Source organism: Suricata suricatta, chromosome 11 (assembly GCF_006229205.1).
Source record: "Suricata suricatta isolate VVHF042 chromosome 11, meerkat_22Aug2017_6uvM2_HiC, whole genome shotgun sequence".
NCBI classification, from domain to species: Eukaryota; Metazoa; Chordata; class Mammalia; order Carnivora; family Herpestidae; genus Suricata; species Suricata suricatta.
In genome coordinates, this window is record NC_043710.1 from 99,920,140 (window position 1) to 99,935,261 (window position 15,122).

General features: G+C 42.7%; 1 protein-coding gene across 1 annotated transcript in view; it reads right to left on the reverse strand.

Moving 5' to 3' along the window:
* Positions 1–7,435: 7,435 nt before the first annotated feature.
* EXPH5 (exophilin 5) overlaps positions 7,436–15,122 on the reverse strand; it is a 52,322-nt gene continuing 44,635 nt past the window's right edge. The window contains exon 8 of the mRNA XM_029915686.1: positions 7,436–12,972. Within this exon, the coding sequence (XP_029771546.1) occupies positions 7,616–12,972 (5,357 nt within the window). The 3' untranslated portion in view covers positions 7,436–7,615. The remainder of the gene's footprint in view (positions 12,973–15,122) is intronic.

Genomic DNA, 15,122 nt, shown 5'->3' on the forward strand with positions numbered 1-15,122 from the left:
GGGGGCGAGCATGGGCCCCCGCAGCGAACTTCCTAGGCGTTTAGGGAAACGCCGTTAGCCAAGCAGTTTCACCGGGTTTACAAGGGGCAGAGCGAGTGGCACGGGCTCTGCTCCCCTCCCCACGCCAGCTCTGAAAGCTCTGTGGTCCTCTTCTCTGAGATTCCCACCCCGCCCCCATCTCCTTACCCCTACACTTTGCTTGTCTCAACAAGTGTTTTCTGAGCATCCACTAGGTTTGGGACAGACCCCAGGGGTGCAGTTGGGCACCTGGGTAACAGAAGTCGGGGCGGAGGACTTGCCTTGAGCCTGGCCCATGAGCTTCCCGCCTGTCAGGTGGCTCCTGTCCCCTGGAACGGATGAGGTGTGATTGGTCTTGGTCACTCAGATGCTGGAAGGTGGATCCAAGAAGAGGCTGGCAGGATCCCTACGCGCTGGAAGCCACTGGTCGCTTTTTCTTCTGACTTGATCCACATTCGTTAATTATTTTTGTTTCTTTTATCTGCTTACGGTTCAAATCTATTCAAAGAAAATAAACACTCTGCTCAGGCCGGGTGAGCCAGGGGGAACCCGTAGTGGAACCGACACAGGGATTCTGCACCCTCTTGACTCGGGACCCCTGTCCAGAAAGGCCAGAAGCAAGCGCCCTCTGTTCAGCTCCTGGCGGCAATCCGTCTACCCAGCTTTCTTGCTCTACCCCGTTTACCAGAGCACAATCCTTCCCAGTTCCCTTTGACTCATTTTAGGAATACTGAGCAGAGGTTGTAGGCAGTGTTCTTAGTATTTTAGAAAGATTTTCAGAAACTGGTAGTACATCACTGGTAAATTCTAGGGCTAAAGTATAGCATTATTTAGTACTACTTTCATTGATAAGTTTTATTCGTGGAATTGTCTGCGTGCTTTAAATGGAAAGCATTGCTGTATGAAAGCTATCACTTTGTAAAATTGTGTAGAACACATTTTATTCACATTCTTCCAAAATCAGACTTAAAAAAATTTCTGGAGAAATAATCTGAGGGTTAGCTGACATGAGAGGATAGTAAAATATGGTCTAATCTAGTATATACACACACACACACACACACACACACACACACACATATATATCCTTATATATTACACAATACTTGTGGTAACACCCATTATTTTTTTAGAATACTTATCAAGCCATGCAATTGTGTCGGAACTCTTGTTTAGCAATACCGAATCTATACCAACCTGTTTTCTTTCTCATTTTAATCTGTATCTTTAAAGGCATCTCTTTTCAGATCAACCAATGCCTTGACTAGATTCTTTATCATAAATCAAATTTGAAATGCTTACTCAATGTCTACTATGTTTTAGACATTACACTTTGACTTTAAAACTCCTGTGGCTTTGTGGAGAGGAAAGACGAAGAGGTAGTGTGGTAGGTGCTAAAATACAGGTGTTGAGAACTATACAGGGTCTGAGATTCTAGCCTCTTAGAAACGAACGGGTTAGCCTGTTACTGTTTCATGGATGCTGTCAAAAGACACAAGACTCCTGGGTCAGAGACAAAGGACTTGATTCGTCATTGTCAGAGTTTCATGTTGGTTTGTGTTGGACCCCCATGTCCCCTGTTCTGGGCAGAATTGTGTTTCTCCGTAATTCGTATGTTGAAGCACTAAGCTCCATCACCTCAGAATGTGTATTTGGAGGCAGGGCCTTTAAAAAATGATTAAGTAAAAGTAGGCTGATCTGATGGGCCCCAGTCCAATCTAACTGGGGTCCTTTGGGCACACAGAGAGGCACCAGGAATGCTTGGGCACAGGAGGCAGATCGTGTGAGGGTGCAGTGCAGTGAGAAGGCAGTCACCTGCAATCCAAGGGAGAGGCCGCAGGAGAGACCAAACCTGCCAACATCTTGACCTGGGACTTCCATCTTTCAGAACTGTGAGAAAATAAATTCGGCGTTTAAGCCACTCAGTGTGATATTTTGTTACGGTCGCCCCCTACAGACACACATAGCCCCCAAGTCTGTGGGCACGGTGCAAAAGGCCTATCATGGATTCCTGAAGTGGGTGGTGTTGTAAGAGAATTCAGGGCAGGGGCACCCGGGTGGCTCAGTCGGTTAAGCATTCGACTGCTTAGTTTTGGCTCAGGCCATGATCTCAGGGTTTGTGGGTTTGAGCTCTGTGCTGACAGTGCGGAGCCTGCTTGGGATTCTCTCTCTCTCTCTCTCTCTCTGCTTGCTCTTTATCCCTCTCTCTAAATAAGTAAATAAATAAATGAACATTAAAGAAAAAAGATTTTAATTTGTAGCTGATCTCGTAAGCAGAGGCAATGGAAACTTCACTATTATTTGCCTTATAGACTGAAAATGGAGGCTAAATACACAAAACTCTCCAGTGTGCTATAGAGGCGTGTACAGATCCTAAGCAGCATCTCCACCCTTGCTTTTTAGGGTATCTTTGTATCCTTATAATAAATTCCTCTTCTGACTTTACAGAAATGTCTCATTTTCAATGTCATTAATTAATGAAAAAAACTTGCATGGGGTTGGAGGAGGTTAGATCCTATAAAATGCATGAGAAAGTAATTCTTTCAGTAATAATTATTTAACACTTACTTCATGTCATACATTCTGCAAGGTACTGAGGATTTAAACTCAGTGTCTGCCCTTTTATACAGTGCAGTTCCTAGGGTTGGTTTTAGATTGTGAGACAGTGATTTAAATATTAACTTGCTTTTAGAACCACATCGAGGGGTATTTCCACCTAACACAACTCCTCACTGGTCCAGCCTGAATCAGGCACTCATCTCTGAAACAGTCAAGTGGGAAGCTTAACCGACTGAGCCACCCAGGCACCCCTTTTTTTCCTAATGATTATTTCTGAGAGAGAGTGTATGCATGAGCGGGGGAGGGGGAGAGAGAGGGGGGGACAGAGAATCAGAAGCAGATTCTACGCTGACAGCAGAGAGCCCAGTGCAGGCCTCGAACCGACGAATGGGGAGATCATGACCTGCACAGAAGTCAGAATCTTCACCGGCTGAGCCACCCAGGTGCCCCTCAGTCATTTCTTACTGAGTGTGCTGGTCCCGGTTTTTCCCACAACAAACACTGAAGCAGTAAAATGCGTATGTATAATAAGTGTGTACATACTAGTGCCGCTATTTCTATTGGAGTGACTTCTCCGGCCAGTGACTCCGGTGGTTCTGTGTCCTGGTTCTCTCCTGATTCTGCATCTTCCTGGTCCTAACAGACACAGCTGCTCCCGTGGCAAGCCAGTGCTGGGACGTGGTTTGAGAAATTGGAAATTCAGCTGGAATTTCCACTGAATATCTATTTTGTCTTCCCTATCAATGTGTTCCTAAGCAAACTGCAGATGCTTTACAGTGAGGCCTTTTTAAATCGAGCTACCTCGAAAGGATTATATTGTCTACAACTGAATATCCTGGCTGATCCAATGCTTTGTTGTGAATTTTAATAAAATGCCACACATATTCAAGATGACACCACTCTGCTGTTCTTGGTAGAGAAACAGCCTTTGGGTTGCGTTTCTAGAAAAGACACAAGATTAGTGCAGATCTATTAAGTCATTCACTAATGTCGCATGTCTTCTCTCTCAACTGGGAAGAATCTTTTCAGCAGTGCTACTGAGCAGTGGGTAACCCAACTCCATGCAGCTCCTTCTTCCTCTCAGACAGGAATGCCAGACCTTCTTCACTCCTCATCTGGTTTGCGCCCGGATAGACTGACCTTCATGTATTGGTTGATTGCTTTTGGAGACACATGAAAGAAGAGAGAAATCATTGTGTTTTTAAAACCACATATAAGGCTGATCTCATGCAACAACAACCAGAGAGATTTGTTTGAAAGCATTTGTGCCCCCCACCCCCAATCTCCCCACCACCATCACCTTCTTAGAAGTTTTCCTGAAACTTCCACACTTAAAAAAAAAAAAACCATTTGATCATTTGCCAGGCAGAGAAGGACAGAAACCATATGGTTGCACTCATAGGTCTAGCAGGAAAACAAGAGAGACCTAATGGAGAACCAAGGGGAACGGAGGAGGGAGAGAGAGTTGGGGAGAGAGAGGGATGCAAAACTTGAGAGACTATTGAATGCTGAGAATGAACTGAGGGATGAGGGGGAAGGGGGAGGGGGGAAAAGAGGTGGTGGTGATGGTGGAGGGCACTTAAGGGGAAGAGCACTGGGTGTTGTATGGAAAACAATTTGACAATAAAATATTATGGGAAAAAAATAAAATAAAATAAAATAAATAAATTTCATTAAAGCCAAAAAAAAATAAAGTAATAAAAAAATCATTTGAGGAAGAAAATAAAAACACAAGTCAAACATCTGTTTGCATCTGTTTAAGTCATTTATTTCAACACAGGCATTGTTTTAAATTTGCACCTTGTCCTGTAACACTTTTCACGTCTAGAGAACAGGATTGAGAACAAGTACATAAAAGGATTACTTGATGTTTTAACATTTTAACAAAGGTGCTTAAGACTTGTTTCAGAAACACAGGTGTGCCAGTCACAGAGAGCCCCTAAGTGATAAGACATTCACCAACCTCCTTGGAGAGGAACATATTTACATCCTTACCTTGTAGTTTAAATTCTAAAGCATTATCACTACTCTTAACACTAAACTCTTAGCAATAAGTCCTCTTTAACCTTCTAGCATTCCACAGAGTATAGTGCTTTTATGGAGATGCGAGTTTTTCAATTTTATTCCCATCGACTGTAAGCTAAACGGGCATTCTTTCACTATCTCTAGTGAGGTAGTGACCTCTCACCACTTACCCTCTATGCAAAGTTGCTTTCATTCACTTTCTATCAGTCAAAACCTTGTTAGGAGCAGTTGAGAGTTTTATTAACATCAGTGTATTTACAACATAAGAGGGTAAATTATTTGGAAGGAGGTCTCTAAAAATGAAAATAACCTCATTAAGCTTTATTTTAAATAAACTTTACAGAGAGTACAGTTGAAGTACATTATCTAAACAAGTTAATAATTTAAAGGTACTTCTTAGAACAGATTTCATCATGGTTTACTCCATTTATGTGAATATTTTAATAATGATTATATCCTTGAGAAAACAAGTCAGGGGTATAAAAATCACGCTTATAAATTACTATAGCTATACCAAAAATGACTATTAAAAAGCAGCAGTTTGTATGTTAAAATACATAGAAATTGGATGTACTTCTTTAACGAAGTGTTTTTTTATAAAAGTATAAAACTATAGAAGGTGCTATTTTTAGGAATTTCCAGTTTTCTTGATGCTTGTGCCAGACCACCAAGCAAACAGTGCAAGTTGCCGTGGTCATCAATTACCTTCGAAATCACATGATAGATTCTAGCGCAGAGAAACAGGACCTGGGGGTAGTTGTAGTCCTCACCTTAACTGACAGTTGCTACAGCCTAAACTCAGGGAAAAATAAGCTAACTTCATTTTACCTTTTGTAACATACAGGTAAACTCAGAATATTTACTGAAATAGAACTTGCAAGCCGGTCATTTTTCAAAAATTGAGAAGCTTAATATTAAGATATTAAGTGAATATCTTAAAAATTACATGGAAAACAAATATTAAGTTATGGTTTATGAAAATTTTACTTAAATAATCAGATAAATAGAAAAAGGGGAAAGGTAGAATTTATAAACATAAATTAAAAAAAGAGGATAGAATGTTATTTGCTCCTTACCATACAAATTGAAATATTCGAACAGTTGATTTAAAATGCTATGCATCGGTCTCTTTGAGCTTGGTATTGGTGGGAGCCTGAACTTTAACACAATTCACAGATTCAGGGAATTGCTTTCGTGTTAGTTACCACATGTTTATTGGTTTGGAGAGTCATGGAAATGATGCAAACTAGCTCTGGCATTTTGCTTCCTGGCAAAGCAATGGTTCTGAGGATAATAATACAGTTCTTTCTTGCATTTCTATCAGTTCCAGATCTCTGTTTGCTTGAGCAGCACTACCATTATCCTTAATATTTATGGACGACACAGACGAGGTGACCAAAATGGAGAATAAAATTAGGCCAGGAAGCAAATATAAGACAATTAAAATGAAAACCACTCATGTTGACCCTCATAGTATGAAAATCCCCAAAGGCATTGCTTTCTGTAGTTCTATTCATCTGTCTTCACTGCCATCTACTGATGTCTATCCTGTTAGGAGAGGAAGTTCCAGAAGTTCTGCCTGGCAACTAAAGAGTTAGAAAACCAAGGTACTCATGGGTATGAGAAGTATTTAGTCTAGATAAATTATTGACAGAATCCTAGGGACAAGCGCTGAGAAGCTCCACCTTCTAATTCCCCATCGGTTTGGGAAATGAGCCTGAAAAAAGACTGAATCCCAGGGCATCTGATCCAACTCGGCAGCATTTGAGGGGCTTGGCCAGTGCTCCCACGTGATATTCATGACAAGAACGTGCACAGAAGAAAAAAAAGTGTTCTATCCTGCAAATACGAATAGAGAAATGGATAGTCGTGGAGAAATGGGAAAAACCAGCTGGGGAGAGAGCTGCAGTAAGGATAAGCCAGTCCCATGACGGATGTGCACGTACCTACATCCCCAGCCATGCTCCCCTCCTACACACAGTCTGTGGCCGAGCATGCGCCAGCATGTGGCCTGGTCTGAGTCCTTGAGGGGATTGAAATTCAGCCCTTAGGGTGCCTGCGTGGCTCAGTCGGTTGAGCTTTGGACTTCGGCTCAGGCCATGATCTCACAGTTCGTGAGTTCAAACCCTGCATCGGGCTCTGTACTGACGGCTCAGAGCGTGGAGCTTACTTCCGATTCGGTCTCAGTCTCTCTCTGCCCCTCCACCTGTCATACTCTGTTTCTCTCACAAAAGTAAATAAACATTAAGGAAAAATTTTTTTTAATTCAGCCCATAACAAGTCAGCTAACCTGTACCAATGTCTTCAAAGGTATTGCCAGGAGTTCTAATATTTTTGGCATAAGAGGGATTCAGTTCCTCATCTATGACCTCAACAAATACCCCAAACATCTGCTCCCTGGCTCACTATGGATATAACACCATGCCCTTGTGAAAATTCCCTTATTTTTGTTTGAAAGGAAAAAAAAAACCCTAATCCTTCTAAATCCCGATGAGTCAAACAGGATGATATATACTCCGCTGGTGTCATCCCTACACTCTTTTTAATGTCATGAACATAGGGCATGGATCGGAAGAGGCTATACGGAACTTTGTGGTTGTTCTGGGTAACTAATACGTTTTGTATGTGCCTGGGATATTAGGGCTGTAAATGACAATGGAAGGTGTTAAAAAAAAAAAAGGGAGAAAGTAAAGCAGAAAGCCAGAATTGGATAGTGAGCTAGAGATGAAGTGGGAGGAGGTGAAAAAGGCCAAGAATATATACAGGTGGAGAAAATGGCAGAGAACACTCCCCCCCCATAAGAATTCATTTGTTCTAGAATTTAGGAAGCATATAATGCTTATATCTGTTTATATAGTATAGACGGGGGGGGATAGAATCTGGGTTGTTTCAGAGCAGGTGCTGCTCACACTAGATCTTTTTATATGTGACCTTCTCAATGGCATACACATTTACAGTTTATTAACATTACAGATTTTGGTGGAAAGGTTATATCCATGTTACCGAAGAAGTCTCACAGTTCTGACTCTTTGTCATTTTCGTCCAGATAGTATTCGTCATCGGTGGTTGTGTCTGTGTCACAATCTGAGTCTACAAGAGTCTCTTCATAGATATGAAGTGGTGCACTTGGAAATAAGGCATCTTCCAGCATCTGGCCGCTAGGAGAATCTGAGCTTAGTAGCCCTGTTGGCTGAGGGGGGTTAATTACATCATCTTTCAGGAAGCCGGGGTTCTTAAGAAAACTTGGTTTCCATAATCTTCCTTGTGTGAGTGACCTCTTTACATTCTCCAAGAAAGCCAACTGTTGTTCTTTCCCAAAAATTCCATAGTCAATAGGTCTAGATATAGATGTTGCCAACTTGGGCCCCATGTTTGTTCTGCCACTACCCAAAGCCCGGTTTTCATTTCCATCACAGGAGGAAAGCTCAGAAAAGGATCTGAATCTTCGATTGTACCCACTGTTGGTAGAGAATTCATCCCCAAGGGTCAGTTCACCCAGAGCATTTTCAATAGAAGTGCTCTCAGAAAAATGGCGCCCCCTGACTTTTGGAGGGTGACTTTTGCATACCAGATCACTGTGCACATTGATGTTTTTTAAACTGTTTGAACGAGAGAGGTATGGATCAAGTCCCCACTCCAGAGACGAAGGACTTCTTTGTTGTTGCTGATAACTGACCAATGGGATGCTTACTCTAGATTTCTCTGCAGGCTCCAAAGAAAAAGGAGGGTTCGGTCTTCTCTGATGGTCAGAGAAGTTGGCTTCCCCTTGGCTGGTGAATGTGGGTTGGGCCAAAGCTCCTGACTTCCTTTCCAAAGTCTGAGCTGCTGTGACATCTTTAGACTTCTCATACTTGGGTGATGATTCTGAGATGTTTTTAGACTCATTCTGATGTAGCTGTGAAATGCTGTTAGACTTCAGATTGCCTAAGTGTGTAGAAGCTTCTCTGTTGGATATTACAGTGACCTGGCGAGAGTTCTCTGATTTCTCCACATCCATTATGTCGCTACTCAACCTGCTTTCATTTCTGGAGTCTGTGGACTTTGGAGTAGCCTCAGGGGATGGTAGGTTGCCCTTGGCCTTGCCAAGAGATAAGCTTCCAGGGCCAGAACTGTTCCCACTTTGTGGGAAGATAGTGGCTACATGTCTTCTGCGGCTTAAATCTTTAGCTGGGAATATCCTGCTGGCTTTGGACATGGCTGCCAATCCGTGTTTAACTAAGCATCTGTTTTTCTCTTTATCTGGGTCATCCAAGCTTGTTTTCTGTTTACTGCTTCCTTCAGGAAACGAAGGTGGATCCCATGCCAAGTTCTGCATTTCATCTTCAGCCCTGCTGTTCTCTGTCATGCTCATCACCTGACTCCCTGGAGGTAGCTCTCTGGGTTCACACTGCGAACTGTCTAAATCAGGTTCACTTGAACAAGTCCCTTCATCAAGCTGTAGTTTACGCAAAGCTGGAGTAAGAGCAAACACTTGGCTTTCCAAGTCAGAAAGTACTTTATTAGTCTCTTTTTGGAAATCTGTTCCAATTTCCCCTCTTACTTGGCTAGGCCGCAAGCCACTGGAACTACCGTCTACGACCTCTCTCTGAAGGCCTCCTTTTGTTCCAGTAGCTGTAAGGTCTATCCCAAGACCTGCACATTCCCCAGAACTTCCTGTGTTTTGGGAATTTCCAACATCCTCTTCTGAATGGGCTGGGAGAGTGGACGGACCACTGTTGCCCAGTTTGCTGGATGGCTGATGGTTTTCAGCTTTCTTTTCTGTACCTTTTTTGTCCTGAAGCATTGATGACATAGGCAGAGTTTCACTTTGCAATCTTTTCCTTCTCTCTTTTCTGCTCTGTGAATCACCTAGAGGGGTTTTAGAGATGTTATCTGGGAAAATTTCTCTAGTTTCAGATTCTCTTTTACGAAGAGAAACACCTGCCTCAGTAGAATCCACTTCCTGGAATGTTGGTTCTGAGGGCCGAATGCTTGGTAATTGTGAAGCAGTCCTATTTTCAGTGGTGTGAGAAAGACAGTGGGTCTCCTCATGAGCAGAGCTGACCAGAATCTTTAGACCTTCAGATGACGGTGTTCCTGACTGCTCTTGTGTAGCGTCCTTTTCAAAAGCATCAGGAAATGTTTCAGTGTCCAGTTTAGTTGATTCCGTAAGTGAATCGATACGTTGTGTATACTTTTCGAGAATGTTAGAGAATTTTTTGCTGTATTTCCTTGGTAGAGTGTAATATACTGAGACTACCTCAAGACATTTTACATTATCTTCATTGCCAGAAACAGAAAACATACTAGTAGTCTTAAATTTATGCAACGTTTTCCCACTTTCTTTTCTTGACATGTCTGAAGAAAAAGGCAAAGGGTCTTCATTGTTAAGGGAAAACGGACTTGTCCTGGAGGCAGCAATGTTACCATCCTTTTCAGAACATTCTGGAAAGTATTCCTTTTGGTGGTGTCTTTTGGGTGAAGACAAATCGCTAAGAGATGAATTATTTTCCAGAGGGCTAATGACCACCTCCTGAGGTTTAGGTGTTATAGAAGCATCTGTGTTTGCGACCAAGCATTCTTGTCTTTTGTCTCTCCCATCTGAGGCATCCGGTACCCCTGCCGGACAGGACACAGCCCTCTTGGTGAGGAACGGAAGTGGTCCTTTTCTAACAGAAGCAAACCCAATATTTTTCAGATTTGTCATCTTCTCTGTGGCTTCAGGTGCTGCTGGGACCGAGTCTGACACTGCTTTGGAATATGTGCTTTCTGACTCAGAAGAACTGGGACTGAACCTGTTCAATGTGTATTTCCCTATTAGGTGTTCCACATTATTTTTGATTTGGAATGGAAGTGGTTCATCCCTACACAAAGAAGTCATTATCTTCCTTTCTGACTTCCTGTTATTAATGAGAAAGCTGGCTGATTTTGCTGGTGAGGTACAGGAAGTTGTGTGAATTTCAGGAGGCTTGGAATTGATTTGATTCATCTCAACGGAGCTACGGTTGTCATGAGTGGGTGCCGATCTACTTTCCATTTTGCTTAACTTTTCCATAGAGGATAAGCGTCGTCTTATTTTTCCTTTTCCTTTCCCATCCTTGAAAGGAGAGTGAGAATGGCATTTGACAACATCAACGACCTCATTGTGCACCAGTGCACACTTATCGTTACACTTTGTGTTTTCTGAGGGACGTAGGGCAAACTGATCACTTTGGTCCTGGCTATCAGTGTCCTTTTGTGCTCTTTCTTCCAGAGATGGATCCTTGCTTGAAGGACTTTTCCTGAAGAACGCGGTTGTTGAAGGAATCGCCAGAGGATCAAGGAAAGAATTACTCGATGGTGAGGAAGGAGGGAGTATACCTGAGGACAGATCAGAAGAATCACGTGGGGTCTTCCCAGCAGCTGGTTTGCTACAGTTTGTAGAATGACTTGTGGTACCCTGTTCCTCCCTGGCGTCTGAAGTAGCAGGCTTTTCTGGAGATTGTGTCTTTTGATCACCAGCATGTTCAGAGCTCCAGTGGTTATTAATAATAATGCCTGAACTGTCTTCATTACTTGCTCTTACTTGCTGGGGACAACCTTGATTTGGGCTGGGAAAAGACGCTGTTCTGCGTTCCTGAATGAAAGGGAGGGAAGTTGCCGAGCCAAGTTTTCTGTTCCCAGTGTAATTCTTATCTTTTTTAAGTTCATCGGATCTCTCTCTGTGCGATGTATGAATTTTGGGGCTCTCTTTCCTGAAAATGCCGCCAGGTGATCTTTTTGAACTTACTGTGGTGGATGCATTAAAAGCAAACCCTTTGCTCTTCGCTGAGTCCCGGGAGAGGGGATTTTGAAAATCAGAGGAACAGTTTGAGATCACTGTCTGTGAAACAGGTTGGAGGATTTCACCTGTCACGTTTGTCTGGTCCATCTTGTGTAGTTGTTTGTCTTCTTCCCAAATAAATTCATTCAAGGCTTTCTCATTAGTCACTTGTGTGACCAGGATATTGGGTGGGCTCTCAGTAAGAGGTGGAGCATCGACTGAATTGCTCTTGGTCACAGTGACTTCTGGATAGCTTTTCATTGGCAGAGAGGCAGGCTTAGTTTTCTGCACAGCGACTGTGGGATTCTGAAAGCTGGGCCTCTGAGGGTTCCCTCTGTCATCAGGACTCTGGGGGAAGGATGCTAGTAGAGTTGTCGGAGCAATTCCAAACGAGTAAGGTTCTGTGTCGGTGTGTCCTGCTGTCGGAGGACCGCCCCGTTGCCATACTGACCTCGCAGATCTGCCGTGACAGCTGGGTCCAGTCACAGGGCAAACACGTGGGGAGCTGAAATGAGTCATCTGGCTCTCACTGCCTTGCGACACCTCCATGCTCTCCAGCGTGGATGTCTGAGAATCAAACTGCCAGAGACGTGGCTCTTCTTGATCTCTGAAAATGTTTGTTCTGTAACCAGGAGAAAATGATCCCCAGTGTTGAGAATGAACACTATGGCCGTGACCAGCTGATGCTTCAAAGGATATCATTTCAGAGTCTCTGTGAGAAGTGAATGGATGCCTACTTTGATGGAAGTCAGACCAGAAAGAATGTTCTTCCTGTTGGCCCCAAAGAGGACTTTGTCTAAATCTCTGTTCCCTGCTTCGTCCAAAGGTATTGCTAGAGAAAGGTCTAGCAAATGAGTGTTCTTGATGGTAAAATGGCATATTTTCTGAGTTCTCAAATGGGTCAGGACTCACTGCATTATCCGTGGGGGTGTCTAAATGAACACCTTGGTAAACATTCTGCGAACGGTAAAATTCATGTCTCCTGTTCTCCTGAAAACACCTGGGATACGTGTACTGGTCAGCAGTGTCAATCTCCATTGGGGAAGGTGCCCCCAGGAACTCTTCCTGGCTCTGCCTATCTCCGGAAGAAACTGATCTATTCCATATGATGGATGATAAAGGAGTTCTCTTTGGGCTCTGCTGGTGTCTTAGTGGTATAAACCCACTCTTGTTCGGCGTTATGGTTGGAAAATGTAAGCTTCTTGTCGTGAAGTATTCTGGGGCTGGCGAGGCTGATGGCTGTCTGCTGTCGAAACACAGAGAAGCGCTACTGAAACTCTTCTTTTGCATGTAATCTTCTTTTAAGAGTCTGGGCTCCCTTGTCCGGTACATATCATAAATTGTTTTTGTCCTAGGAGAAAAGGTTTTAAAACCTTCCCTAGGGGTTCCTGGTCTTAGGATGTCATAGATAGACATATTAGAAGCTCCGTTATGGTGTTTTTGGTATCTTCCTGGGATATTGCCGTGCGTGTTCCCCCTGGAGTAAAAATGACTGCGCTGTGTCCTTGATCCATAGTTGAGAGGCGCTGCCATACTCCCTGAGCTTGGACATTGCTCCTGAGCCAGTTTATTATCCAGGTCATCTAAAACTGAAAGGAGAACATGAATCAGGTTTTCTTAATATAAGATTTCACAGTCTAATAATAATGAGTTGTTGAGGTCCCTCTTCAAGAAACAAAATCATTTACAATTTTTATTTAAAAAATTTTTTTTTAACATTTATTTTTGAGAGACAGAGAGAACATGAGCAGGAAAGGGGCAGAGAGAGAGAGAGAGGGAGACACAGAATCTGAAGCAGGCTCTGGGCTCTGAGCTGTCAGCACAGAACCCAACACGGGGCTCAAACCCATTAACTGTGAGATCATGTCCCAAGTCAATGTCAGACGCTCAACCGACTGAGCTACCCAGGCATCCCTTTATATAAATGTGGTGACATTAATTTAGATTATGTTTTTAAGAGACTCTGATTTTTACAAGGTTGTAGTGGAAGCTTCTTTTTCACACTTTCCAAATCGTACTTTTTCAAAACTAACCTTCCATGATGCCTTAAAAACATAAAACTACATTTTTGTTTTCTAACAACATTTTAATTGTGGTGTTTTTGTTTTTTAGCTCATCTTTTGCATCCCTAGGGTAGCTAAGATATTTCCCACCATGTTTACCTCAGAGGATTGCAATAAAAATGAGAGTCTATAAATAACACGTGATTTCTCAGTTGTACTGTTAAGAAAACAGCATTACTCCCAACAGCTTAAGCATGTAATTTATAAGCATACTTTTAAAAATTCATAGGAGCACCTGAGTGGCTCAGTTGGTTAAGCATCCGACTTTGGCTCAGGTCATGATCTCACAGTTTGTGGGTTCGAGCCCCATGTCAGGCTTTGTTCTGACAGCTCAGAGTCTGGAACCTGTTTTGGATTTTGTCTCCCTCTCTGCCCCTCCCCTCCTCTTGAAAGCAGAAAAATAATCCTTTTAAAATTTTGAGTTTAACTCTTCAATGACAGGGTCGGTATTTGTGAACATAGGTGGTAGGTATCTGTCATGTCTGGAACATGTCAGCTATGTTAGGGCAGCTGCTGAAGAGATTTTTGATGTTCTGGATTCTCCCCACCGATTTTATTTGTAAGCTGGTGCTATTTAAGCATGTACAGCTGGCAGAAGAACTAATGCTGAGCACGAAAGATCTGTAACGAAGGAATTCTTCGGGGAATCATCTTGAAAGGAAAAAAAGTGAAAAAAAATTATTTATCTCCAGTCTCTGAAATGATTCCATATCTCCACACAAAACTCAAACAGTGCCAAATTGTAAGGTGAGGCAAAAAGAAAACAAAGTTATGTGATGAGTAAAAATCCATCTTGCAAACAAATTATAATAAAGTCTCTTTGATTTCTGTTCTCCCTTTCAAAAGCAACAGATGGTTATACTAGAAAATAGAGGAAAGTATAACAAAAAAGGGAAAACCACCTGGAATCCTCCCCGGATATAACATCTCTTAACATCCCCAGAGAAGGATTCTAAATTGTTCAAAGTCACTTAGAATCCCAAAGTTAACAATGCTGTTTTATTCAGTACTCTTGAGGTTAAAAAAAAAAAATCTGTTCTGTGTTTCCCCTTTATTTGCAAAGAGGACGAATGATTTTTTTCATTTTGTAAACAGTAGCTTTCCTACACTAGCAAAAGCTTTGTTTTCAACCAGACATTTTCCTCTGGGCTTCTTTTCTCTGAAGCAAGCGCTCTGCCAGGAACCATCTTACTGAAAGGTCTACCCCCAGCCCGATGTCCCTCACTGACCACCCCACCTGTCCCCCAACCACAGTCAGTGCCCACGGAAGGTCCTTGCCTACGCAAACCGGATTTAGTTCCTTGGGGTGAAGCTGGCAAATGACTTCAGAGTTCACTTTTAGATGGCCACGCTTATTTTTGATACAGAATAACTTCTGTAAAGAGGAGCTATGCTTGGGGCGCCTGGGTGGCTCAGTGGGTGAAGCATCCCCCCTCGACTCAGGTCATGATCTATGGTTCATGAGTTCAAGCCCAGCATCAGACTCTGTGCTGACAGCTCAGAGCCTGGAGCCTGCTTCAGATTCTGTGTCTCCCTCTCTCTCTGTCCCTCCCCGACTCTCTCTCTCTGTCTGTCTTTCAAAAATCAATAATAAACATTAAAAATATTTTAAAAGAGGAGCTATGCTTCTATAGTAATAAGATCCATGTACATGTAGTTACTTTTGGAATCTGTTT